Source organism: Clupea harengus, chromosome 20 (genome assembly GCF_900700415.2).
Source record: "Clupea harengus chromosome 20, Ch_v2.0.2, whole genome shotgun sequence".
Lineage (NCBI taxonomy): Eukaryota > Metazoa > Chordata > Actinopteri > Clupeiformes > Clupeidae > Clupea > Clupea harengus.
This window is the reverse complement of record NC_045171.1, coordinates 24,225,713-24,249,901: the sequence shown is the minus strand read 5'-3', so window position 1 is coordinate 24,249,901 and position 24,189 is coordinate 24,225,713. Positions and strand designations below refer to the sequence as shown.

The 24,189-nt window shown below is 42.8% G+C and overlaps 2 protein-coding genes across 7 annotated transcripts in view; both read left to right on the top strand.

Moving 5' to 3' along the window:
- The window catches only part of stox2b (storkhead box 2b), a 55,089-nt gene extending 50,649 nt beyond the window's left edge, over positions 1–4,440 (top strand). For 4 of the 5 annotated variants that reach the window (XM_031587108.2, XM_031587110.2, XM_031587109.2 and 1 more), the window contains exon 4: positions 2,039–4,440. In XM_031587108.2, coding sequence (XP_031442968.1) covers positions 2,039–2,219 — 181 coding nt within the window. In that variant the 3' untranslated portion in view covers positions 2,220–4,440. The remainder of the gene's footprint in view (positions 1–2,038) is intronic. The other variant, XR_004165966.2, reaches the window with a different exon arrangement.
- A 470-nt stretch (positions 4,441–4,910) lies between these two features.
- On the top strand, positions 4,911–24,016 carry LOC105897386 (long-chain-fatty-acid--CoA ligase 1-like). Of its 2 annotated transcripts, none has more exons than XM_031587107.2 (21): positions 4,911–5,018; positions 11,129–11,348; positions 12,035–12,149; positions 12,444–12,508; positions 12,837–12,938; positions 13,201–13,300; positions 14,045–14,220; positions 14,460–14,492; positions 14,694–14,745; positions 15,125–15,198; positions 15,975–16,052; positions 16,183–16,317; positions 17,074–17,211; positions 18,500–18,595; positions 18,978–19,050; positions 19,965–20,053; positions 20,211–20,327; positions 20,930–21,073; positions 21,412–21,513; positions 21,649–21,720; positions 22,083–24,016. In XM_031587107.2, the coding sequence occupies exons 2-21, from the start codon at positions 11,154–11,156 to the stop codon at positions 22,221–22,223; spliced, it is 2,097 nt and encodes a 698-aa protein (XP_031442967.1). In that variant the 5' UTR covers positions 4,911–5,018; positions 11,129–11,153; the 3' UTR covers positions 22,224–24,016. The 2 variants fall into 2 exon arrangements, with proteins under 2 accessions (XP_031442967.1, XP_012679768.2); XM_012824314.3 differs by lacking the exon at positions 4,911–5,018 and adding an exon at positions 8,978–9,104.
- Positions 24,017–24,189: the final 173 nt, after the last annotated feature.

Sequence of the window (24,189 nt, the reverse complement as noted above, 5' to 3'; positions counted from 1 at the left end):
GTTACCGTAAACTACAGCTGGGAGTGAATGTCTGCACAGACAGACAGACAGCCTGCATAACAAGTGCCAATACAGTGTCTAACTGACCATTATCATGCCGTTCTTCTCACATCCTCAGAAGAAAAAATATGTTCTGCTTGTCGTTACGTTTTTGCAAGTGTTCAACTGTATTTTTAAGTTGCTAATTAAAGTATGTTTTTTTTTTCATAGTACTTATGTCATCTCTGTGTTAGTCCCTGTGTTGTTTTGTGCTGAATTCATCGCTGTCCACACCCTCCCTTCCCTTCATTCTCATCTTTTCCCCTTACTTTTGCAAAATGATTTGTGTGCTAAATGAAACCTCCAATGACGTAATTACAAATAGGACCCATATTGAAGAAGAATCTTCTCCCTCACAAGTCTCTGTACACAAAAATCACTGTAATATTTCACCATTTTTGCGGGTTGGGTGATAACATGCTGCTAATAATTCACACATTCTCTGCTTGCAATATTTTCCCCACACACAGACGATTAGTGTTCACCACAACATAAAGTCATCGGCACAGTCAATCCATCCTGTTTTCTGACAATTTGCAAGGATTTGCTGTCCTAGTCTTTCAATCATTTTTGTTGATCAAAGGTTGACATTCAGCTAAGTTGAAAGATGTCACTAGCTGTAATATTTCAGGGAATTATATTAAATCACAGCTTTTCATCACCTCAGCCGCTGGAAAGATCCATGTCTCCAGTTCAAATTGCTTGGCTAACATTGTGCATTCTTCTTTCGGCTCAGAAACAAAACACTAAACAGAATAACCAGATGTGCACTTGAATATATGTTTCACATGTGATATAGCTGTCACTAGAATTTTTACTTCCCATAAAAACCCACCGAAATGAGCTGGTTCTCTTCCAGCCAAATGAATATACAATCAGATACTCATACTACAGTGTTACTGCTGAAATATAGCACTTAGCAAATCTAACACTCTGCTACAGATACTACATCTGTTAGTCTACCCATAATGCGCAGATGCTGACACCCTAGTGTTCCAGCTTCATAGTAGTTGATCAAAATCATAATAGATTATATTAGTTGATTAGACTTGGCGAGTCTGAAAGATTTTTGTTGGGATTTCACACAAGATGTGCAGACATTACTGGCTGTAATATTTACGGGAATTATAACAATTCACAGCTTGTCATTTGTTTGGATTGAAAATGGCTGATCCCTCTAATCCCTTCATGGGTGGCTTGCACCATCAATGATCGATGGGGGCGATCATTCCGCTTTCCAGAAACTTCTAAGAACACATTAGTGAACCACTGAACCATATTAGTTCAGTCAACAACACACATGGCAGTGAATACAATCAAACTCACATCTATAGTAATGGTTGGGGAATGTGTCAGAATGACGGATCACACTGGTTTAAACCTGGATCTGATTTTAACTCCCCAAACGGATCAATATACTGAACATAGACACACAACTTTGTTTTATCGTTATTGGCCTACTACTGGTTTAAAGAAATGTATATTGGGGTTTTTTTTTCAATTAGGGTGGAGAAGTGTGGCCAGTTTAGTGGTTTATATAATAGCAGGCGAGGTCTTCAAATATGTCCAAGCAATGTGAACATTCGTATTGCTTTCAACTCAAAATTCATACGGCAGTCAGACTTGATCTTTCTCCCTCATTGTGTTAACCTTTGTATAGTCCCTCCTCTTCTTGTGCATCTCTTCTTTTCCTTCATTTCCCTCCTTTCCTCTTGCACAGAAGTCTGTCTGTAGTGTGTGGCCAGCCTGGATGATGGCGTCCTAATTGTAGTTTGCATGCAGAGACCCCCCCTGAACCTAACCCTAGCTCCCACTGATGGCCATATGAGGGCAATCAGTCTGTTTCTGTAATTAGCTGTTGACATTGCTGTGTAAACACAGGAAGCTCATTTACAATCTATCATCTTTTTTTTTAGTCTGCTCGGCCTGCTTCTTTCTTCTGTTTCATTCTCTTTCTCTGGCTTTTTCTTCTCTTTTGTCTTTTGTGTTCTTCACTTAGCACGCGGGAGAGCCTGGCCTCGAACACGTCCAGCACCGTGGAGAGTAGCAGGCGTCAGACTCTGGCCTTGAGCCCCCGGCACGCCAGTGGCAACCCCCCACCCTATCCCTATCGCCACCCCCCTGAGGCGCCCACCACCCGAACTGAGAGGACACAAAAAGCATCCATCACAAGTGTATAATCTTCACAGAACCCGACCAGGGGGAAGAGCTGGGTGGAAAGACTGTTTTATCCTCCATTAGATGTTAACACCCTGCAAAACAACACTTCTCAAGCTGCCCCGTGTCAAAGGGAGAAAAAAAACAATACCAGCAAAAGCCAGTGTTTGGTAAAGGCTTTTTTTATGGGTGCTCTGAATGCCATGAAACATTGCATACACTCACATGTCAAACTGAAATACAACATAAGATTTGTATAGAAATCATCTGACTTTTTAAAGACCCCTGTATGAGCCACCGTGCACGGCCTGTTGTAATCTACGGGTAAACCCTCACTGACTTGGCCGAGTTTATTTTAGTCGTTTTCTGTAGTGTATTTGGCATTAACTGTCTCGAGTCTCGTTTTGTTTTCTTTTCACCTTTCAATGGGTTGAGTCTGAAAGTTATTCTCTCAGGTCAGATGTAGTCACACTTCTGCACACTTGTCATGTACTATATTGACTGGCGTGCAGAGCCACAAAACAACTCGTTCGTCGCCACAGATGCTGGAAGTTTCTCTCCTCTTGCCTGCTGTCTAATGTGTCGCCATACAGATGTGCTGGGTCTCCTTGGCTCTTTGCTTCAAACACTGATCGTTTAGGCTGCATCACTAATAACAGTGCCGCTGCTGCTGCTGTGGTCTATGTGGATACACACTCATTTCTGAGGACTTACAGTATGTTTACATTTTGATTTATTTATTTTGTAGACACATCCCACTCCTCAATAGCTGTATGTAAATATTTCATGAAGTCCTGTGGTAACTGAAAGGCTCAAAAGCATCTAACACAAGGTATTTGTATCTCCTAAATCGATAATCATTTCTCGGGAACGATCATTATTGTTTTTTGAATCACCTTGTGTATATTGTTCGTTTTCTTCCCACCTGTCAACTTTGTTCCCAGTACCAGATTCATTCCACATTTACAAAGAAAGAAAACAAGTTGATTCACTTGAATGATTCACTTTCAAACAGAGGCAAAGGCCTGTGATCTATCAGAGATCCCTCTTCTCCATAAGCTGTGATGGTCTATTGACATGGCACTGTTCAAAAAACACATCTCATTTATAAGCATGGAGAATTTCCTATTAAGAACACCAAGTGTTTACCTCACCAGACAAAGTAAACAGACTTGACATTTTTGATACAATTCCCTCCTGGTGCTAAATTCAATAAACATTTTAATCCCTGAAAAAACTAAACCCGGCTAAATCCTGATACTTATTCTTTTTTTATTATTTGACATTTGAATTTGCATGTTTGGATCTGATCTCAGAAACCGCGCTGAGTTACACAACGGACCTACACTGACTATTGCACACAAATCTACCTCCTCGATGTGTACGATGGCAAAGAGAAGCCAAGAGTGTTGGTTTTTCCCGGTCAAACGAATTCACTTGTCAGCCTGTATCCTCTGAATGTGACAGATTCACAAATGGACCTTTATTTAAATAAAAAAACTGCTCACTAGTCATGTCAGGTGCTATTGTTTCCTGTTGTAATCCTCACACTAGTAGTGCTATAGTGAACTATCAGGCCAAGGGTGTGACACCCTTTAATGTTCATGTTAGGGTTGGACACTTCAGCTCTCTCTACTTGCATAGGGATCCATGCCCAGTTCTTCTTGGATGGATATTTCTTTAAAAATCACATTGTAAATTATTAAGGCGGGACGGATTTCCATTCGCGACCATATTTCTGTCCTCTGTGTATTTCCTGCCATCAAACTTAAATTTTAGGACTGCAAATATAGCTTTCAACTGTTCGTTCACTACAGTCCACTAACTATACACTGCATTTACAGTAACTCCTTCAAATAAAAATTGTTTTGTTGCCAGGAATGCCTTGTAACACATTTGCACTAAAAGACCTGGCCTCTGGTAAACGTTCAAATCCATCCAAGAAGGATGTCCTGTTTTTACTGAAAATGTTTCATATGAAATAGCCTACAGACTGTCCATGGAACGTCTTCCCTGAACGTTATGGATTTCTAATACTGCTCAGCAAACATGGTGTCATGATGTTTCTCTGTCATGCTTAGTATATTAAAGTAAAAGAGGGATTTTTGTAATGTCTATAATATTCAAGTCCCTATCTGTGTAGTTTTGGTGTTTACTGTAATAGTGTAAACAGTATGATCTACCCTCAGGGGTCTGGTGTTACTTTTTAAACCAATAAAAATAACATGTTTGGTTACACCTTAAGATTGTGACTTAATGAATCATTTACTTATACCCTTTTATTGGGGGGGGGGGGGGGGGGGGGGGTAAGCATTCTTATTACCACTAGAGGGCGCTGCTGTAGTATGCAAACTGTACTGTTATATGGATCGCATCGGAAAAACTGTAGTCCACACAGAACCATAACAGTCACTGAATATCGCTGGATTTATGAAGTAACATACATTTCAGGAATATTCCCACTCACCACTGAACTGTTTTCCCTCATAACTATGTATTATTAATGGCACATTGTATTTATTGTGTACAAATCATACATCCAAAAGGGGGGAAACCAGACGTTGTAAAGGTCTGGAAGAACAATACAGCAATGGGATTCATAAAATGTGATTTTACTGGGTCCACTCGGGACAATTATACTACTTATGGACTGACCTTCAGCGCAAATATCATAATGTCAATGAGTGTTGAGAGAACTAACCAATGACAAGTCTTCTGTCAGTGAACATGTTCCTGATTGGGTACGCGGCCGGCGTGAAGGCATAATATGCCGCTTGTTCTGTCATTGAGCACCGCATGGTAAACTTGGACATCCCTCACAGGTTAGTGATAATAAATGTTAAAAGGTACTTTTCACACATATGTTTCTGTTTTTGTGTTGCTCATGTTAGCTCACGAAAGTAATTCATCAATAAAAATGGTCGAACATGGGGACTGCACAGCTGTTCCATGTTCCAACATGCAGCATGGAGAAATTGAAACTTTTTGGCTGTTTTAGGGGAAGTGATTAGTAAGAATTGGTGGCAAAGTTGGTGGTGTAATAAGCCATATAGAGTTTGTTGGTACATAAATGCATGCTACCGGTCAGATCGTCTTGTTCTGCGCATTTTACTCTAACACCGGTGGTCAATAACGGTCAATAATGTGTGTTAATAGTATTTAGAGTTGGTGTCCATAAGTTAACAGTTACAGCGTGCCTTCTTGTTTCTCCTTTGGCGACAGAAGCAACTTGCTAGCGAGTTAAGTAAAGCTAAAGTAGACATTTTGTGAATTCTGAGTAACCATAGTTTTGTCTCGCTTGACGTGAATGTGATCTTAATTTGACCACTTCCTAGTCGTTTTTACAGAAGTTGACTAACAGTCAGCCTTCTGTGCATTTTCATAATTATGGTGGGTGTCCCACAACGAATGATTGTTCGACTCTTTAGATGTGAAGCCCACTCAGCCCATTCCGTGAACATGTTAGTTATAGTTGTTTACCTGGGATACACCTATTTTTATACCTTCTCATGAAGGTGCTTTCACTTCAGTTGTAAGAAAACTGTAAACAGTTTGTCTTCTTACTTCCATGCACCTACGAATGCTTACGACCCTATGTCTCGTCACCGATGCAAACCTCATTGTGATAACGATTTTTTTTATTAGCGTTCATTCTGTGATCTGAAAGAATAAAGTTGGACAAAACTGTTAATTGTAGCAGCACACTGTGTAGGCTACAGCTTCTGGTGTTATGGTTTATCTTGTCAAGGTGACAGAGGAAGAAGCCTTTGAGAATAAGCCTACCTATGTGATGACTCAAGGTGAAATCAGCTGACTCTTGATATGAGCCTTCAATAGTGTCAGGCGAAATAACCAGCAGTTTTTGTGCCGTAACAATCCCTTGTCAGGTCTCACTTTCTCTTACGACTAACAAGTTTAAGTCAGTTCCTCTTTTATACATGATATAGCTGCTCATGTTGGCCTGAGAGATGGGAAGCCAAGAAGACTAAAATGGGGATTTTGTGAAACACTTGCACTAAAAATTTCTTAAGAAGGTTAAATCTTGGTTAACTTCGATTGCAAAAGTGAAACAGCGAACTTGTGCAAGGACCTAGAATCACATGCATTATTACTGCTTAAGAAAAAAAGTGACCAAAGTCTGTCTTTGTCCTTGCTCCTTGCTCCCCAGACACTTGTTGCTCAAGTTGTCTTCATTACTTAACTTTGAATTCCCTCCAGTGTGGGGAGGAGACATGTTGTTCCAATTTGCACAATACAACTCCTGGTACCAGTTTCCTTGGAGTTTGTTAACATGTCCAAAGGTGAACTGGACCTTGTTTTATGATCTTGTTTCATAGTTCAAGATTTTGATGTCAGATCTGGGTGAAGGGTTAAGGCTGGACAGTGCTCTCATTGATTTCCCAATTGGTATCCCAATCTCGAAATGCTCATACCGTCAATGAATCACAAGCTTAAGAAAGTTAATGAATGATTGTCAGACTACAGGGTAATTCCACATCAAATCAACAGATTTTTAGAAAATGTCCCCAACTGACCATCTTTGATTTGCTTAATGCTTAATGTCAAAGCCACCAAACAGGAAGTGAGCTCATATCCTTGCCAATCTTTGGTCATTTGACATGAAATTTGCTGACCGCTGAACTGTGAGTGCTTACGCCCATGACCTTGACACAGTGACATCACGTTTCCATAGCAACTATGGCCTGCTGGGCTGCTTGGCTCCTTCATCACTGCATGCAGCTATATTTAGAATTTCTGTTTGTAGTAAAACATGGTGTGTTTGATACCTTAATAAATATAGTTTAATTCAAGGTACCAACTTCATATTTTGTGCATTTAATAATTAAAATATGCTCTTTCCAATGGTGTGATGCTTTTTTATGGTATACTTTGTCATACATGGTCAATATGCAATTGAATAATAGCTGTTACATGTTTTTTGTTAGACTTAGTGCACCTAGTTGCCAAGAAAGTACTGTAACATGAGTATTATCTATCTACATTGAAAAGCTCTGATGTGGTTCAGTGTGAATAGAAAGCATTCAAAAGTAACTCCAAAGTGCAAAATAATTTTCACTCTAATAGTGTAGAACAATCCCTGAAAACTCCAAACATCTAGCATGAATAGTTCAAAAGTAGGTGCTTATGGAACTTTTGTAATTTTTTAGCGACACTCGTTTTTCTATCAGAAAAATGTGGGCCTTGGCCTCGTTTCTAAAGTCTCCGTATGTCAGATACTAAAGAAGATACAGGCATAACATTTGGGACACTAGTTGTTGAGTGATATTGTTGAGTGTTGAGGAATGAAGCAAATCCAAGATGGTCAGTCAGTACTGTAGGCTTCTGTTGATTTTCCGCTTTTTCATATAGCCTTGTTTGGCATAGCTCAACCTTTGCCTTATGGTTCTAATATATTGCATGCAAAGGTTTTTAACCTGTAGTTGTCAAATATTAGGGTATTAGAGAGTATAAGACTATGCTGCAACATACACTTGCCACATCCCATAGTAAAAGTAATCTATTCATCTATGGGGCATCTATACATTTGCTGGTACCAGTCAAGCTGATAACAGCTTGTGTTTAATGTACAACTAATGTTGTATACAAAATGACCTTCAAAGCACCTCTTGACTGCGGTCTCATTCAGTGAAGTTTATGTGTGCTTTTAGTGTTAACGTGATGCAATCTTGACTGCTGCTGGAGGTGTAGAATTTGCAGTGTAAACAGACACACCAAATGAAAAGAAGCCAGGTATTCAGTGGTGAGTCAGTTCCCTTTTCTACCAAACACAGAGGGAGCGAGACAGGGGGGAAGGCCAATGCTCCAGGCTTTGGCTGCTGTGTTAATGCCTGACGGGAGACAGTGTTGTCTTGTCTGTAGGACAGCTGTCCGCGTCACGCCTTTACCCATTAGACACAGATTGCGAGAGGGTGCACAGACCAGGCCTGTGTTGAACAGGGGTGTTGGACTGTCAGCTGGTCCCCCCAATCCTTTCCCACACCCCAACATGCGCACACACACACGCACACGTTATGCCCCCACCCCCTCCCCCTTACATACACATGCACATGCCCCACATGAATTGTGCTAAGTGTCAGCCAGCTGGAGCTTTCACCCCCTATACACACACCCACACACACACACACACACACACACATACACTCTTTCCCCCCTGCGTCACCATGCTTTCCTGTGGCATGTAACCCGGTTTTAAATAGCCTCCTGCCCGTGCTGCCTGTTAGGCTGTTGCTCTGTGGGGTGATTTGCCACCCAACCAAAAGCCCTCCCCAGCCTTGCCCTTGTTGCCCCCCCCCCCCCCCCCTCCTCCAGTAGACCATGTTTAGATGGCATTGGGGTGACCGGGTTACCTTTGGCCTGGAAGCCACTCAGGGATTCAGTGAATGACCGCTACCCCATGATGACATCGTTTGAGGTGACTCAAAGATGAAGCCTGATCTAATCAGTGCTCAATCATTTTACCTGGAGCAATGCTGTTTTAATGCTATCAGTCTACTCCTTTGAGCACACACACACACACACACACACACACACACACACCCACACAGACACAATGTGATAAGTCTGTGTCAATGCTTCGGATGGTGAAACAAAAACATCTAGTGATACTTCATGGACAGCCTTTATCACACATCCTCTCCTGTTTCAGCGCTGTCATTGGTCAACTACACCTCTTTTGTCCAATCAGAGTTGCAGAGGGGCTGGACGACAGGGTCTGACCTTTGAGTGGCCCGCCACCCCGGGAGGTGCACATAAACCTGATATAGTGTCCCATCAACTACTAGAACCTGACTGCTCACTCAAGGAGCACAGTTGTTGACTGATAACAGCGGCTCAGCAGACCTGTAGGAAGAAAGAGGGTTCACGTTTTGCCTTCCCTTTTGGTTAAGGTGAGGTGCCTGTGTGGTCTGGTCTGTGGATAAGTGTGTGTGTGTGTGTGTGTGTGCACATGTGCAGTGTATGATCAGCGAGTATGCTTATGAGAGTGTACTGTGCCAGAGCAGATGTGTGGTGTGGTGTGGTGCTGGAGGAACTGTTGTGATTGTCGTTTGTGCGTTGCAGCAGCTACAGGTTATCTGTTGCTTCTCCTGTTTCTGCACGGCACTGTGGTTCTCTCTGTCGGCTTGCCCATGCCAGGAGTTTGAATGTAAACTCGGATCAGATTAGTATGTGTGTAAAGACATTCAGTACTGCTGATGCTGAATTAGGAAAGGTAAATGGAGAGAAACTTTTTCTTTAAAAATGCATGTCTAGGATCAGAACTGTTTTGCCTGTCCATTTGTATTGTTAAACTCTACAATGTCCCCTGTTGCTCTAGATCAGGCACTTGTGTAGATGATTCAAACTAACTCTCCATATTGGCACAGTTGTTTCTGTGCATTTAGAATATAGAGTATAGTAGTGATTGCTCTAGTGAGAGCAAGAGTGATTTGATTTTTCATTTCAACATCATTTGAAATGCAGGAGGATATGATGCATGAGTGGATGAGCAGTGAGCTGTAGTGGATGGTGTAACTCTTCCCTGTAAAGGCCCATATAGATTGGAAGTGCAGTCACAGATTTAGGGGAAATGTCAGCGGGGCAATGTCACCCTTGTTCTCGCTGTCTTGTAACAGCGCTGATGTTACTGTGAGTCAAAGACCTTTGCCCCAGTCAGGAGAGACTTGCAGCTGACTAAGCAAGCTCATCAAATATTAAGGGCCATGCACTGTAGTGTCATTTTCCTTTTTGGGGAGGGTGTCAGTGATATGATTCCCTATAGAGAGAGACTTCAGTTCCTCTTATTTAAAAGGCAGTTATATTCCATTGAGAAGGCCAGAATTCTATTTTGGCTTGTGTTTGATATTATTCTCATGACAACATTCTGATGTCACAATGAGCTATCCTATGCACTTTCATCTGTATTTGTCATTACTGAGCAACTTCACACTCATTCAACCTATAGTGTGTGTTGTGTGCGGTAACAGGCTATGTGCAGTGTTGCCATTCAACACACTGGGTACGTTTTGAATGTTTCATTTTTTAGGGAGTTCCCTCTATGCAAATAGGAGTGTGACGCCTCAGGTCTACTGTTACTTATTTGAGAAACTCTGTATAATGGCATCAAAGAGAGGATATAAGTTAAGCACAGGAGAAGAGACTGACTGGTATTGTGGTAGGACCTTTGAAATCACAGGACGGGAACAGATCTGTCTTGGAACAGATTTGATTCATAAAATAAGATTTCAGGTTTATTCCTGAATTTGGTTATTGGAGGAAAAGGTCTACCGGTACTGTTGAAATGCAGAATAGGTCAAAAGTCCAGCATGGTCTTTTGGCCTCAGCTGTTTCAAATGAGTTTAAATTGCATCTGAGGATGGATTCTGCCTCTTTAGCCATCTTCATAGTGACATCACGATTTCGGAATTTGGAATGTAATTAACTTGTTAAATGTGCCGAGGAATGGCCACCTGAATCTCATTTTTGCAGCTGTTTCTGTTTAGGAAAAACCTTTGGGAGTGCTCATTGTAGGAGCTACAAGTCAAGCAGGAGAATAAAAATCAATCTTTGTCTTTTTAAGAGGCCCAATCTTAGATTAGTTCACTACGGAAATCCCAGCAGGTTTCCTTCCAGCTTGACCGCTGTAGAGGCGCTGTAAGAAGTTAGCATGTTGTTGAGACGGTATTGGTTTCGCATCAACGAGCTGTTGAACAGCACAATACAGATCACGTGGCTTCCATTACTGTATTAGCAGGGGCCCCGGGGCTTTTAGGCACTCTGACAGAGTGAGGTTTATTAAAAATGCAGACTACAATGGCTTGGCTTGGTGACTGATGTGTGTGTGTGTGTGGGGGTGTGTGTGTGGGTGTGTGTGGGGGTGTGTGTGGGGGTGTGTGTGTGGGTGTGTGGCGCGCACGCGCATGTTCTTCTGCAGACACAGACGCTGAGCGGCAGACAACATGCAGATGCCAGAGTTCCTGAAGAACTTCCGGTTGCCTGAGATGGCTGAGATGCGGGAGTATCTGCAGAATATGTCCCCCAACACGGTCATGGGCATGGGCGCCTTCGCCGCTCTCTCCACGTTCTGGTACGCCACGCGGCCCAAAGCCCTGGAGCCGCCCTGTGATCTCTGGCAGCAGTCTGTGGAAGTGGAGGTGAGCGTCCCTCGACGAGAGGAGCCCGGTCATCCTTCATTATCTGTGGCTACGCATTCACTCGCCTCTGTTTAGGCTCATTTCAGGAATCAGGTGGACATGTGAAAAAGGTCAAACTGATATGTACAGTACAGTACAGTACAGTAATATCTATATATCTACTATTACAGTTAATAGTGAACAGTAATTATTGCAAGTTAAACTTGGACAATGTGATCTGGACCGTATCCATGTGACATATATGTGCCAAATGCAGAATTCTACATATGTACATGCGGTTCAATACAGTTCAGTGGAGTGTTAGTCAGACAGCTCAGGCCTCTCAGCACCTTGATCAACCAACCAGAGTTGAATATTCCAAAGAGCCATGTAAAAACAATGACATGTTCTTCAGTGGTATTCAGCAACATCACTGTGGTATTTATTTCAGACGTATAAATGACCAGTTAAAAATAATAATAATAATAATAATGTCAGTCAAAATGTCTAGTCATAAATCCAGCTCTGCCAGTGTTTTTGCTCCTCATTAGAATGGTGTACCACAAGAACCAATATGTCTAGAGCCTCTTGGCTCCCACAGTCTCCCAAGCTCATTCTCTGGGCCCTCTGACTCTGGCAGCGGTGGTTTGGGAGTTGATGTTTCTTTCTTTGGCTTTTTCCTGTCATTATGTTGTTGTGTGTGTCAGGGTGGCGAGTATGCCCGGCGCTCCGTGCTGGTGGACGGTGGCAAGCTGCTGACGTACTACTATGAAGACGCCAAGACCCTGTACGAGTTCCTCCTGAAGGGAGTGGACATGTCCAGTGAGTATCCAGTAACTAAGAGACACTACCAGCCATTAGTGAAGAGACAAACTGTGTGTGTGTGTGTGTGTGTGTGTGTGTGTGTGTGTGTGAGGGAGAGAGATTGAATCAAAAACAGATCTTGTCACTCTGTACAGTGACCTTAGTGTCTCTCTGTGTTTTATAAGCACACTATACCCACATAAGACTTTAATATCAACAAAATAAGTGCACCACGTGAAGCCCTAGTATTGCTCAGGCAGTGTGAAATCCCAGACCTTTGAAATAACCAAACCTTTCTTTTGTTTTCTCCAGACAACGGGCCTTGTCTGGGAGCAAGGAAACCCAAGCAGCCCTATGAGTGGTGGTCATACAAAGAGGTACGGACATAAGCAAATACACTCAAGTAGCCAAGGTTATTTTCCAACGACGCTTGAGTGAGACCATTAAAGTAAGATCTCCAGTACCATGGATTGATGATGTTTTTAGAAGTCTTTTCTGTGTGTCTTAGCACTGGGCGTCTTAGCGGTCTTCTTATGTAGAAGAGGTCTGTGCGCTCTGTATTCTGCGTTCAGGTTTTTCTTAGCATTCTGTACTGTATGTCTTGTTATGTAGAGGAGGTAGAAGGCAGAGTTAGAGGCTCAGAGCCCCTCTCAGGCCTGTGTGTTTCTGTGTGATTCCTAATGTGTGTGCTGGTTCACTGGTCAGGTTGTGGACATGGCGGAGTGCCTGGGCTCAGCGCTGCTCCACAGGGGTCACTCCAAGTCCAGCAACCCGTACATCGGCATCTTCTCCCAGAACCGGCCAGAGGTGAGCGCCCCTGTCCTTCAGCCGCCGCTAAATTTAGATCCACTGCTCTCCGTCCGGCTTAAGGCACCGCCTTCAAACTGATGGGTTTAGAGTCTCTGGAGAGAAATAACCACATTTCTGCTACATGAATGTCAATGGCACACGTATCCAACTTCTGACAGCTGCTGGAAGTTGCAGTTTGCCGGTGTTTGTTAGGGCAGTGGGAAGTGACCTTTATTTGATGGCCCCACATGACCCCGTATGACCCTGTGTGTCTCCACAGTGGACCATGTCTGAGCTGGCCTGCTACACGTACTCTCTGGTGTCTGTGCCCCTCTACGATACCCTGGGTGCTGAAGCTATCGAGTACATCATTGACAAAGGTGAGTGACTGACTGACAGGCAGAGCTGAATATTTTAAGAAGACTATTACTAGTATTTTAGAACTTACACGCATTTTGGCTAGTTAAGTTAAGTGCTCTTAATGTAGCACATTTATTTTTTTCTGCAAACCAGAGAGTTGAGAGAAAATGGATGCAAAAGCATAAAAAGCAAGTTAATGATTTCTTTGACGGAAGTCTAGGAACAGACCTTAAGCAAAACACTAACTAGATTGGCATTCCCTGTGCTGAGAAAGCCCAATGAGAGCACAACCCCTACTAAGTGTAACGATGGTCACCCTCATAAATAATTAAGCTGTTGCCATTAACAGTGAGGTAATCAGTTGGGAAAAGCTCCTCAGAAATGGCGTGATCTCTTTGCACCATCTTTAAAGTACACCACAGAAGGCAAAGTTGAGTGGATTCAGAGCCAATAATATTGATATGGCAGAATGTCATTGGGATTCCCCTGTGAACCCTTTTCTTGTAAAGGTTGTCTGAGTGCCTCTTTTGGGCAATAATATTAAAATGTGTGGACCATGAGCAAGAATATTGGCGTGACAGTGCTGAATTGACCATCAAAGCCTCTCTATATGCTGTCCAACGCCATTAAACGGCGTGCTGGCTGGCCATTTCCTATCAGTAGACAATACCACGTCATACACAGTTTCATTTAAACAGGAGCCCACATGATGAGGCTCTAACAGTCCCTTCCACACATGTATTTATAATGCCATTGCCTTTCAGCCTCCATCTCCACGGTGCTGTGCGACGTGCCTGCCAAGGCCACCCTGCTGCTGGACACCCTGTCGGGCCGCAAGCACAGCGTCACCACCGTCATCATGATGGAGGAGGTGGATGCCGAGCTGGTGGAGAGAGGCAAGAAAAACAACGTAGAGATCCTCCTCCTCAAAGACGTCCTGGTGAGTGTGGGGGTGTGTGTGTGTGTGTGTGTGTGTCCCATTGTGTAATTTACTGAAAATCCTTCAACATCTACATACAGTATACTTTGATTGATGATTATCATATGCGATGTCTTCACACATTAACATCAGCTTAATGTGCAGTGGTAGTGTGTGGCTTACCTTGACTGACCTTTCTGATGACATGTCCTCTCTCCACCCCCTTTCTCCCGTTTGCCTTCCACACACACACCAACTAGGCTTTGGGCAAGGAGAAACACCAAACCCCAATCGTAAGTGTTTGTCTTCTTAAAGTAGAAAAAAAACGCACTCTCAAGCTTGTCTCTTTGCTTATTTATTTTGACCAATTTATCCACAGACGCGTTTCGGCCTAAGCCAAGTGTTTGTCTTCTTCTGTCTAATTGGACATTTTCATTGTCATTGATGAAAGGATGCTGTTATTTTAGACTGACATTTGTTAACTGTGACTACAGCCCCCTTCGCCCGAAGACCTGGCTGTTATTTGCTTTACTAGTGGAACAACAGGTAGGACCTGATGACTTCCTATAATGTGTGTGTGTGTGTTTAAGACAGTATTTGTGTCAGGAAGGGGATTTATTCTAATCTGTGTGTGTCTCGGTGTGTATAGATACATTATTTTGAATGATTTTACCAGACCTGGCAACAGCTAAATGGTGTATCTAATGTCTAAAGCGAGGTAATCAGGATAGTCCTCAAATTACATTCATGTGTTTTCTAGATCGAAGGAATTGTGGTGCTTTGCCATGTTTTGCATGTCTGATTTGAGTGAGGCCACGCAGTGTGCCACTTCCCATTGGCTTAGAGCCTGGTGCCATATCCACTGCTTCACTGCCATTGGTTAAAACTGAAATCCACTTCCTTGTTCTCTCTTGATGCCCTTCAGGAAATCCAAAGGGAGCCATGCTCACTCACAAAAACATAGTGGCAGACTGCTCTTCATTCATGAGGATTATACAGGTAAACAAGTCACAATTTATTTGACACAACTTACTTGAAACACCGTGGGCACAAATTAGAAGGGAGTTTGGCCACAAATTAGAAGGGAGTTTAAAAAAGCCCTCAGGTGAAAGACCCGGTCACCTGTGTTTACCTTCCACCCTCAGTGGTTTGTTTAGTGTCAACACACCAATAAGATGCCATTGCATCTAAATGTGCCACATAGCCTTTTACCCACTTAACTTGTGTGGCCCTGAGGAATTTCCAAGGCTGCCTTGCCAAATAGTTTTCACCACAGTGGCCTTCACCTAGATGAACAAACGATGAATAAAAAAAAAAGGCGGTCAGCCTGTACAAACACAACTTAAAAAAAAAAATCTTAACTTCCTTGTGACATGTTCTGGGCTTGAAGGGCAGATGATTGTCAGACTACACAATGCTACTGGTACTTTTCAGTTACTGTAGGTCAGTTTAAGTTCCTGGTTATTTGGTTCCTCCTTGTGGTCTCTCTATCTGAGGGTGCCTACTTCTGTCTCCCTTGACATGGAGTGTCTCCTCCTGAAAGTCTGAGGACTCGTTCTTGGCCCTGGTTTCCCTTTGTCTCCTAAACGTAGGCTAGGACAATCACCCCAATTTAGTTTCACAGTAGTTTTAAATATCTGCTTTTAAGTTTATAAAAATAATAATACAGTAATACATTATCTGGATATATTAACATAAGCAAAATCTGGTGAATAAGAGACTATTGTCTGTGTGTCGCCCTGTCCTTATCTGTGCGTGTGTTTGTGTTTTTGCAGAAAAGCTGCCCCATATCCAGCAGTGATGTTCACATATCTTACCTTCCCCTGGCTCATATGTTTGAAAGAGTCGTTCAGGTATGTGGCCGCAGATTCTTTCAGCTCCTCACTCTGTTCTTCCATTAATGTTTGGGCTTTTCAGAAGAGCTGTTCTCTAATTGATTGATTGATTGATTGATTGATTGATTGATTGATTGATTGTGTTCAGGGGGTGATGTTGGTCCACGGAGCCTGCATTGGCTTCTTCCAGGGGGACATCCGTCTCCTGATGGAAGACCTCGCCGCACTGAGGCCCACTGTCTTCCCCACGGTTCCCCGACTGCTCAACCGCATGTACGATAAGGTGAGTCCATCCGCTGCCCCTGAGGGGACGCTTCCCAACTGTACTTTTGTGTCAGCCGTTTGAATGTGACAATGAAATTACATAAATGATATATATAATAACATAAAACACACATATGATTATACACGCCAATAGCTACTTTCATTATTTTATTAAATCAAAGTTATTTTATATTTGAAATGTGTTTTATAACATTTTAACAGGTTGTGCTCACCTTGCTCATCTTGCCTTTTGAGAACATCCCCTGTACATGGATGGAGTTTAAATATTAAGTTGCGTTTACTTTTAGAACCTGAATTTACCCGTTGTGGATGGCCCCAACTAGTTTTCCCAAAGATCTGTGGTTGTTCAGTCTTTTCTTTAGTATTTGATTAACATGGATGGAACATGGATGAAACTGTAGTAGACCGTTGCTCCACCTTTACTTTTCGTTACATTGGCCCAAAAGGCTAGATGATTAAGAACGACGATTGTGACTATTTTATTTTATTTTATTTTGAGTAGAACAAGCACTTTACAGAATGTTATGAATTATTAAAACCAATAATCCAACAAGATGAGTAGAGGAGAGCGCGAACACAATACAGCAAAGTTTAAACGTACACAGAGAGGTCAAAGTTCAAAAAGGGTGAGCTCTACAAAGGCTGAAATGACGATGATGAAGTGACCGAAGTGAGCTAGGCGTGCTGCGTATGATAAGACCCGTAGCGTCACTAACACAAGACCATTGAAACGCCTGATGCTCCTGTGCTGCAGATCCAGGGGCAGGCCAACAGCAGCCCGGTGAAGAAGTGGCTGCTGGGATACGCCTCCAGGAGGAAGGAGGCCGAGATGAACAGCGGCATCATGAGGAATAACAGCCTGTGGGACAAACTCATTTTCAAGAAAGTGCAGGTACGTCCTGCTCCAAAACCCCTCACAGGAGCATGCTTTCCTACCACTGGTGCTGCAGGGAAACTGGTTAGGTTTCGGTAGTGTACATTTGGCATCAGGCTCGAAATTCCTGCCCGGTCACCTGCGTCTGGTGCCTGAGCCACCTAAGGCAGTGCCACGCCACAACGCAGCGTTCCATGGAGGTTCTCAGGGTTATTTTTGCTTCAGCTTTTGTTCTGCCCTTTGCTTTTGTTCTGCAGTGGCATCACTGCGTCCTCCTATTAATTCAAACACTGAACACGAAAATCCAGTTCAGTGGCTCTGAAAGTTGGGTGGCATGCGTGCACCATGTGTCCCAGCAGCCGTACGGATTTCCAGACTCGTCTGCTCCACCTAACCCCCACCCACCCCTCCTCGTCACACCACATGGGTCTAGAGTCCAGACTCTGACCCCAAACTGACGTGCACTCTGGACACTGGTTGAAGGACTTGAAGGACCGGATGGACTCCTCCCCCTCACTCACCACCGCACGCCTCATCAATCCATCCCAGTCAAAGTCTCTCAGGTCTCGCTCTCCTGCTCTGTGCTCTCTCTCTCTCTCTCTCTCTCTCTTTCTTTCTTTCTTTCTTTCTTTCTTTCTTTCTCTCTTTCTCTCTTAGACGCATGGCTGCCTCTTTACGGTGTCATGTGACCCCAACGTATAACATTTGTTTCTATGACACCGTTCCTAAACAAATCTTGTTAACGACTGTTCTCTCCATTGTAGAAGACCTTGTGAAATATGAGGCCATGGATGCAGTGTTGTGGAGAGCATTCTGATACCAGCAGACCAGTGAATTATTGACTAAATGTTGAGGGCTGTAATAAGCTTTAAAGTGTGTTTAAAGCCTCTGGGGACGATGGTGTCATTTGCATTGGCAGTTTATGTTTCACTACCAAACAGACCTGCTGTGTCTCTCGCTCCTGTTCCTGCTGTGCGTTTACATAGTGTATTGGTCACACCTGTAGGATGATTCATTCTCACGATACAGACATGGTGCTTAGGACCTAGTGTCTCACATGCCTACTAGGGACTTGGGAGTGTCAGAACTCGGTCAGTATCTCAACAGTGCCAGTCCAGAGACTGTTTGAACCGCTACATGGATGTTTGTGAATCCAGGCCCTGGGGGGCACAAGGGGAATGTAAAGAGAAAAAGAAGTCAGACTATTATAATGTTTTCAGTGAATACTGTTTTGGTTTGTTTGGTTATCTGTCTTTGCCCATTCTTTCCCTTCTTTTGACTGTCTGTGCTTTGCTGCCCCCTACAGGCCAACTTGGGTGGTCGTGTGAGGTTAATGCTCACTGGAGCCGCTCCAGTGTCTGGCACCGTGCTCACATTCCTGCGAGGCGCACTGGGATGCCAGGTGAGAGAGCCTCTTGATCACACAATATCCCTTTCTTTGACATACTTACAGATACATGCTTGCATGCCCTATACTTGATGTCCTGTATGAAATATAGATCTCATATCTCGTGCATGACCACTGCGGCCAAGGTAGTTTCTCATAGCTGTTATCACTTGGCCTTTTAACTTTCTGGAATGTGATCTCTTATCTGTGATAAGAGTTCTCCACTTGCGATAAAGTGCAGGGTGCAGCCTTTCATGTTGAAAATGCTACACAAGGTTGTTCATACTCATCACATGCTCCTGCTAATGGGAATGCTAACTGGCATATTTAATCAAGCAGGTCTTTACTGGCCATACATGCACACACTGTATGTTGACCCCTCTCCTTTGGTTCACAGTTTTATGAAGGCTATGGACAGACAGAGTGCACAGCAGGGTGCACTATAACACTCCCAGGGGACTGGACAGCAGGTACACATTCTCACTCCCTCACACACATGCACACTCAAACACACAGACACACACACACACACACACACACACACACACACCTACAAGGGTGTGCCCCACCAAAACATGACTCCGCTTTAAAACATAGATCCGTAAAATAAACTTTCGATCAATTGTTTTTCGCGTGGCATTTTTTTCTGAGTTTGTTTCCAGTCACGAAACAACGGTGTTTATGTTATGAGCATATTTCAATTCAATTTTATTTATATAGCGCCAAAACAATAAACTTGTCTCAAGGTGCTTCACAGGGCCCAGGGCCTGAACCTATGTGCGTGTGAGATTCACCTTGCACACACCTCCTCTCATGAGCTCGCCTCCTCCACTACACTGAGGGGTCATCTTTGCCCACAGGAGCTCCACAGCACCCCACCACTTCTGTGGTCAGACATGGAACTGCAGGAAGCCCTAATAGACAACCAATGGGGCAGAAATAAATCTGCCCCTCTTGTTGTGAACGTCATGTGGGGCCCAAGGCAACATAACGGTTGACCTACAATATTAATATAAGTCTGCACTATCGCTAGTCATGGCGTGTACCATCCATCAACAACATGCGTGCAACAAAGGCTCTTAACTCAATCAAACATTTGCAAATTCAAGACCGAGGCCACGGTGATGTGTAATGAATATCCCATTATGCTGTCGTTTTTGAGAATACACACTACACGGCTACTGGCTGTAGGCTACGGTACATATATGCTAAAGTTAGCTCACAAGCTCTCGGCCACTAGTGCTGCTAGCTAGCTTTGTGGTTCTGACACACCAGCCACCTCAGAGAATAGTGTTCACGTCCGGTGGCTGTGCATACTAGCCTGGTGTTACTGTGCCTGTTAATGTCTTACTCTGTTTTTTGGTTGATTTGTGTTCCTCCACAGGCCATGTTGGAGCACCCCTTCCATGCAACGACATAAAGCTGGTGGATGTTTCCGAGATGAATTACCTAGCCGCCAACGGAGAGGGAGAGGTGTGTGTGTGTACGTGTGTGTGTACGTGTACGTGTGTGTGTGCGTGCTTGTGTACGTGTGTGTACGTGTGTGTGTGTGTGTGTAAGGATGTTGTTTTACACTGTCACTGCCTCTATGTCAAGTTTTGCTGAAGCATCCTCTTCCATGGCCCCACAGGTGTGTGTAAGGGGACCCAACGTGTTCCGAGGCTACCTGATGGAGCCAGAGAAAACCAAGGAGGCCCTTGATGATGACGGCTGGCTCCACACAGGGGACATCGGCAAATGGTTACCGGTGCGTGAGCCGACAGTGAATACTGTACACTGACAGGTCATCCTCTCAGTCTAGCCAGAGTTTACTTTTACTTTTACTTTTACTGACTCTGAATACTGTACACTGACAGGGCATCCTCTCAGTCTAGCCAGAGTTTACTTTTACTTTTACTGACTCTGAATACTGAACACTGACAGGTCATCCTCTCAGTCTAGCCAGAGTTTACTTTTACTTTTTATTACATTTACATTTAGTCATTTAGCAGACGCTTTTATCCAAAGCGACTTACAAGGATGTATACACATTTTACATTTACACGGATGGCACACTGCACATCAGGAGCAATTAGGGGTTCAGTGTCTTGCTCAAGGACGCTTCGACAGGGAATCGAACTAGCAACCTTCTGATTACTAAACGACTTCTCTACCCCTTGTACCACTGTTTACTGACTCTGTGACGCTTTCATTTCTGCTGAGCGGGGAAAGGAAATGGCCGCCACGTAAGGACCTTTGGTTGCCGTGGAAATGATGTGTATTTTGATGTACTCTACAGCTTATTATGAAAGTGAAAGTCATTGTTTTGTGTGTGTGTGTGTGTGTGTGTGTGTGTGTGCGCGCGTGCAGAATGGAACGTTGAAGATTGTGGACCGGAAGAAGCACATCTTCAAGCTGGCCCAGGGAGAGTACATCGCCCCTGAGAAGATCGAGAATGTCTACATCCGGAGCGACGCAGTGGCCCAGGTCTTTGTTCACGGGGACAGTCTACAGGTGCGAACCACAACAGTCTCACATCATCCCTGTACACATCTCACGGCCATTCATTTGACCTGGAGCAGTATATACATTTCATGTTTTGCTTCTCAGTAAGAGCCAATGGTCATGGTAGTGTCAAATAGATTCCAACAATCAAGCCTCTATTATCTAGCATTTTATTTTAAAGTTTAGCATAGAAATGGATATTATAGCTGATCTCAGTTGCATCCTGCTTTTTTTTTTTAATGCATTTCAATCTCACACGCATTTAGGATTAGGAAGGCACCAATCATGTATATGTAGTGATGGTGACCCGTATGTTAAAATGTGATCTATATATGAAACCCCAACAGGCCTGCCTCGTGGCCATCATTGTGCCGGACGCCGAAACCTTGCCCAAATGGGCGAAGAAAAGAGGGCAGGAGGGATCCTATGATGAGCTCTGCAAAAACAAGGTCTGCAGTCATAGTCATCGCTTGTTGAACACCAGTGCTGATTGACCCTGGTGCATTTGAATTAGCATTGTTTAAGGAGGAATGGCGGGGGCTGAGATTCTGATCATCTTTGCTTGCGTGCTCTTTACCATGTAGGATGTAAAGAAAGCCATTTTGGAGGATCTCTTAAAACTAGGCAAAGATGGAGGTCTGAAGTCTTTTGAGCAGGTGTGTATCCTCAATGAAACAAGTCCAGCATTTTAAGCATTTTTCTCCATTTAAAAAAACAAACAAACAATGATTACATGTGTTTACGTTGTGGAGACAAAGCTGTGCTTTGCTAATACCTCTGTTAATATTCCCCTGACATTGGTGATTCCTTTACACTTAATGAAATATTGATTATGAGAGTAATGACTATAATAGTGAAATTGATTATAAGTTTAATATGTAGTAAATACCCTTTTAATACTGTAATAACTCTGCTGTATATTAAATTTGACCTGTTGTATAATCGCTGAGCTGTTAATGCTGAATGTTTGAATCTTGTCTCTGCCACGTTTTCATTGACACGTGCATTTGCTGGTCAGGTGAAAGACCTCGCCCTGCACAACGAGATGTTCTCAGTGGAAAACGGCCTCCTCACTCCCACCTTCAAAGCCAAGCGGATGGACCTCAGGAACCACTTCAGAGATCAGATCGACAAGCTCTACTCCGAGATCAATATGTAGACGTTGTTGAGGAACCAGAACCAAAAACAAAACAGGAACTTTTCCAAAGGGAGCCTCCTCAGGGAACGCTTGATCATACTGTCTGGGCTCTGGACAAGCAGTGACCGCAGGACTGTGTCTCATGAATAAACCGAAACAAAGATCCAAAAGGAACAGGGACAAGTCAGATATTTATGAATTCTCTGCCCTGAAACCAAAAGCCATATGTTTTTTTTTTTTTTTTTTGGTTTGTTTTTTTAAACAAATGTATTTATTTTTTCATATAACATGAAGGTGATATACATATGAACATAAAGTGTAAGGCACATAGACATATGTTGGCACAAAGGTGCTTTCAATGACAGGTAGATCACTGACATGAATGACAGATAACAACTACCTGTGCAATAACTGTAATAGATCTATATGAAAATTAGATATTCCAGTGGTTTAACGAAAATACACTCACTCAAAATAATTCCGTTTATCAACACAAAATCTGTGGCAAGGGAGAGAATTTCCCTTTTTCCCTTTTAATGTAGATGAATGGAAATGTTGAGGTCCGTCTCATCATTTTTTTGATGAACATTCTCTGAGTCAGCTGAATAATGTCCCACATCAAGTATAAGGTCTGGTGTGTAGGTAGTTAGAACATGGTGCAAAAGTGACTTTTTTTTTATCTGTTCATTGTTTGTAATTCATGGTTTGTTTCTCTGATTCTCTGAAGTCCATGCACCTTGTGACCTAATACGTTGTTCTGGCTCTTTGGAAGAGACGGCACTCTAATTTCTAGTCATGTTTGGGGCGCATATCAAATTTGTGCCACATATTGTCTTCGCATTTAATGCGACACCAGGCTATTTTTGACAGAATGTATTGTCGGCCATTTTTGTTAGTCTGTAATGTTTTTGGAAATACAAATTCCCAAGAAAATGAATTTGCATGTAAACATTCCTCAGTTCTTAACCAAAGCAGTGGTAGGCTTGATGGAAACAGCCCAAATATGCCCAGACCTGTGCAGTTTAGTAATACAAAAAGAGGCCTGGAAATTTTAAGCCACCTCTCTGATTTGGTGCCTACGACAGTCATGAGCAAAATACTCAGTGCCTTTTCATTGTTAAGATGACAACTGCAAACCAGATCATTAATCCATACAGATGTGTATTGGAGATGCATGGAAGGAGAATAAGCAATTCACGATACATTTAATTTCTGCACATATACACATCCATGTATAGACATTTAAAATTCTGCATATAGCCTAGTTACCTCATCCCTGGTTACCGGTCTTTGATCCTGATGGACGGATATGCACCTTTTTCAGTACTGTTGTGTTGAGATTGTATTGTTGAGGAGACCAGTGGAGGACCATTTGCCTGTTAAGAGTTGTGAAAAGAGAGGAAGCATGTTTGTAAGATATGCTGGTGTTCTTTTAAATGCTGTCCAATGTTCAATGAAAAATCAATAAGGTTTTTTTAATGGACTCTGTTTGAAATTCTGTCACTGTGAAGTTCAATGAGATGTCCTCTCTCTTTGGAGACATTTGAAACTAACGGAAATGGTTAAGATATTGTGTTTTGTGACATTTGTGACACTTTTATGAAGGGAATTTAGGTGGGAAATTACAAACACTTGATAATATAATTAATGTCAAATGGTTAAAATACAATAACTGATTTTAGGTATGAATTCTTTGTCAGTTTTCCATTAGATGTGGTTGAATAGTGTGTGTATTAAACGTAATCGCACTATTAACAGTGCATTGAATTTTGTGATTGCCACAGATAATAAACACCATTCAGATGTCATATACACTCTCTCTTCTCCGAATACTCACTGCGTGTTGACATACAGCTCTTTACTTTCAATGGAGAGAATATGGAATGTCAAAGAACCTTGTTGGACTATGTTGTGTTTGTTGGCTTTAATCTAAACCTACGATTACGATATTCTTGCCTAAAGACAATTTTACACCTGGTGAGGGGTA

Excerpts from the sequence above, each read along its gene's own strand:
- LOC105897386 (XM_031587107.2), top strand. The coding sequence starts at position 11,154 with ATGCAGATGCCAGAGTTCCTGAAGAACTTCCGGTTGCCTGAGATGGCT. Across the intron at positions 19,051-19,964 it reads CCCAGGGGACTGGACAGCAG|GCCATGTTGGAGCACCCCTT; the intron begins GTACACATTCTC and ends GTTCCTCCACAG. Across the intron at positions 21,074-21,411 it reads TTCACGGGGACAGTCTACAG|GCCTGCCTCGTGGCCATCAT; the intron begins GTGCGAACCACA and ends AAACCCCAACAG.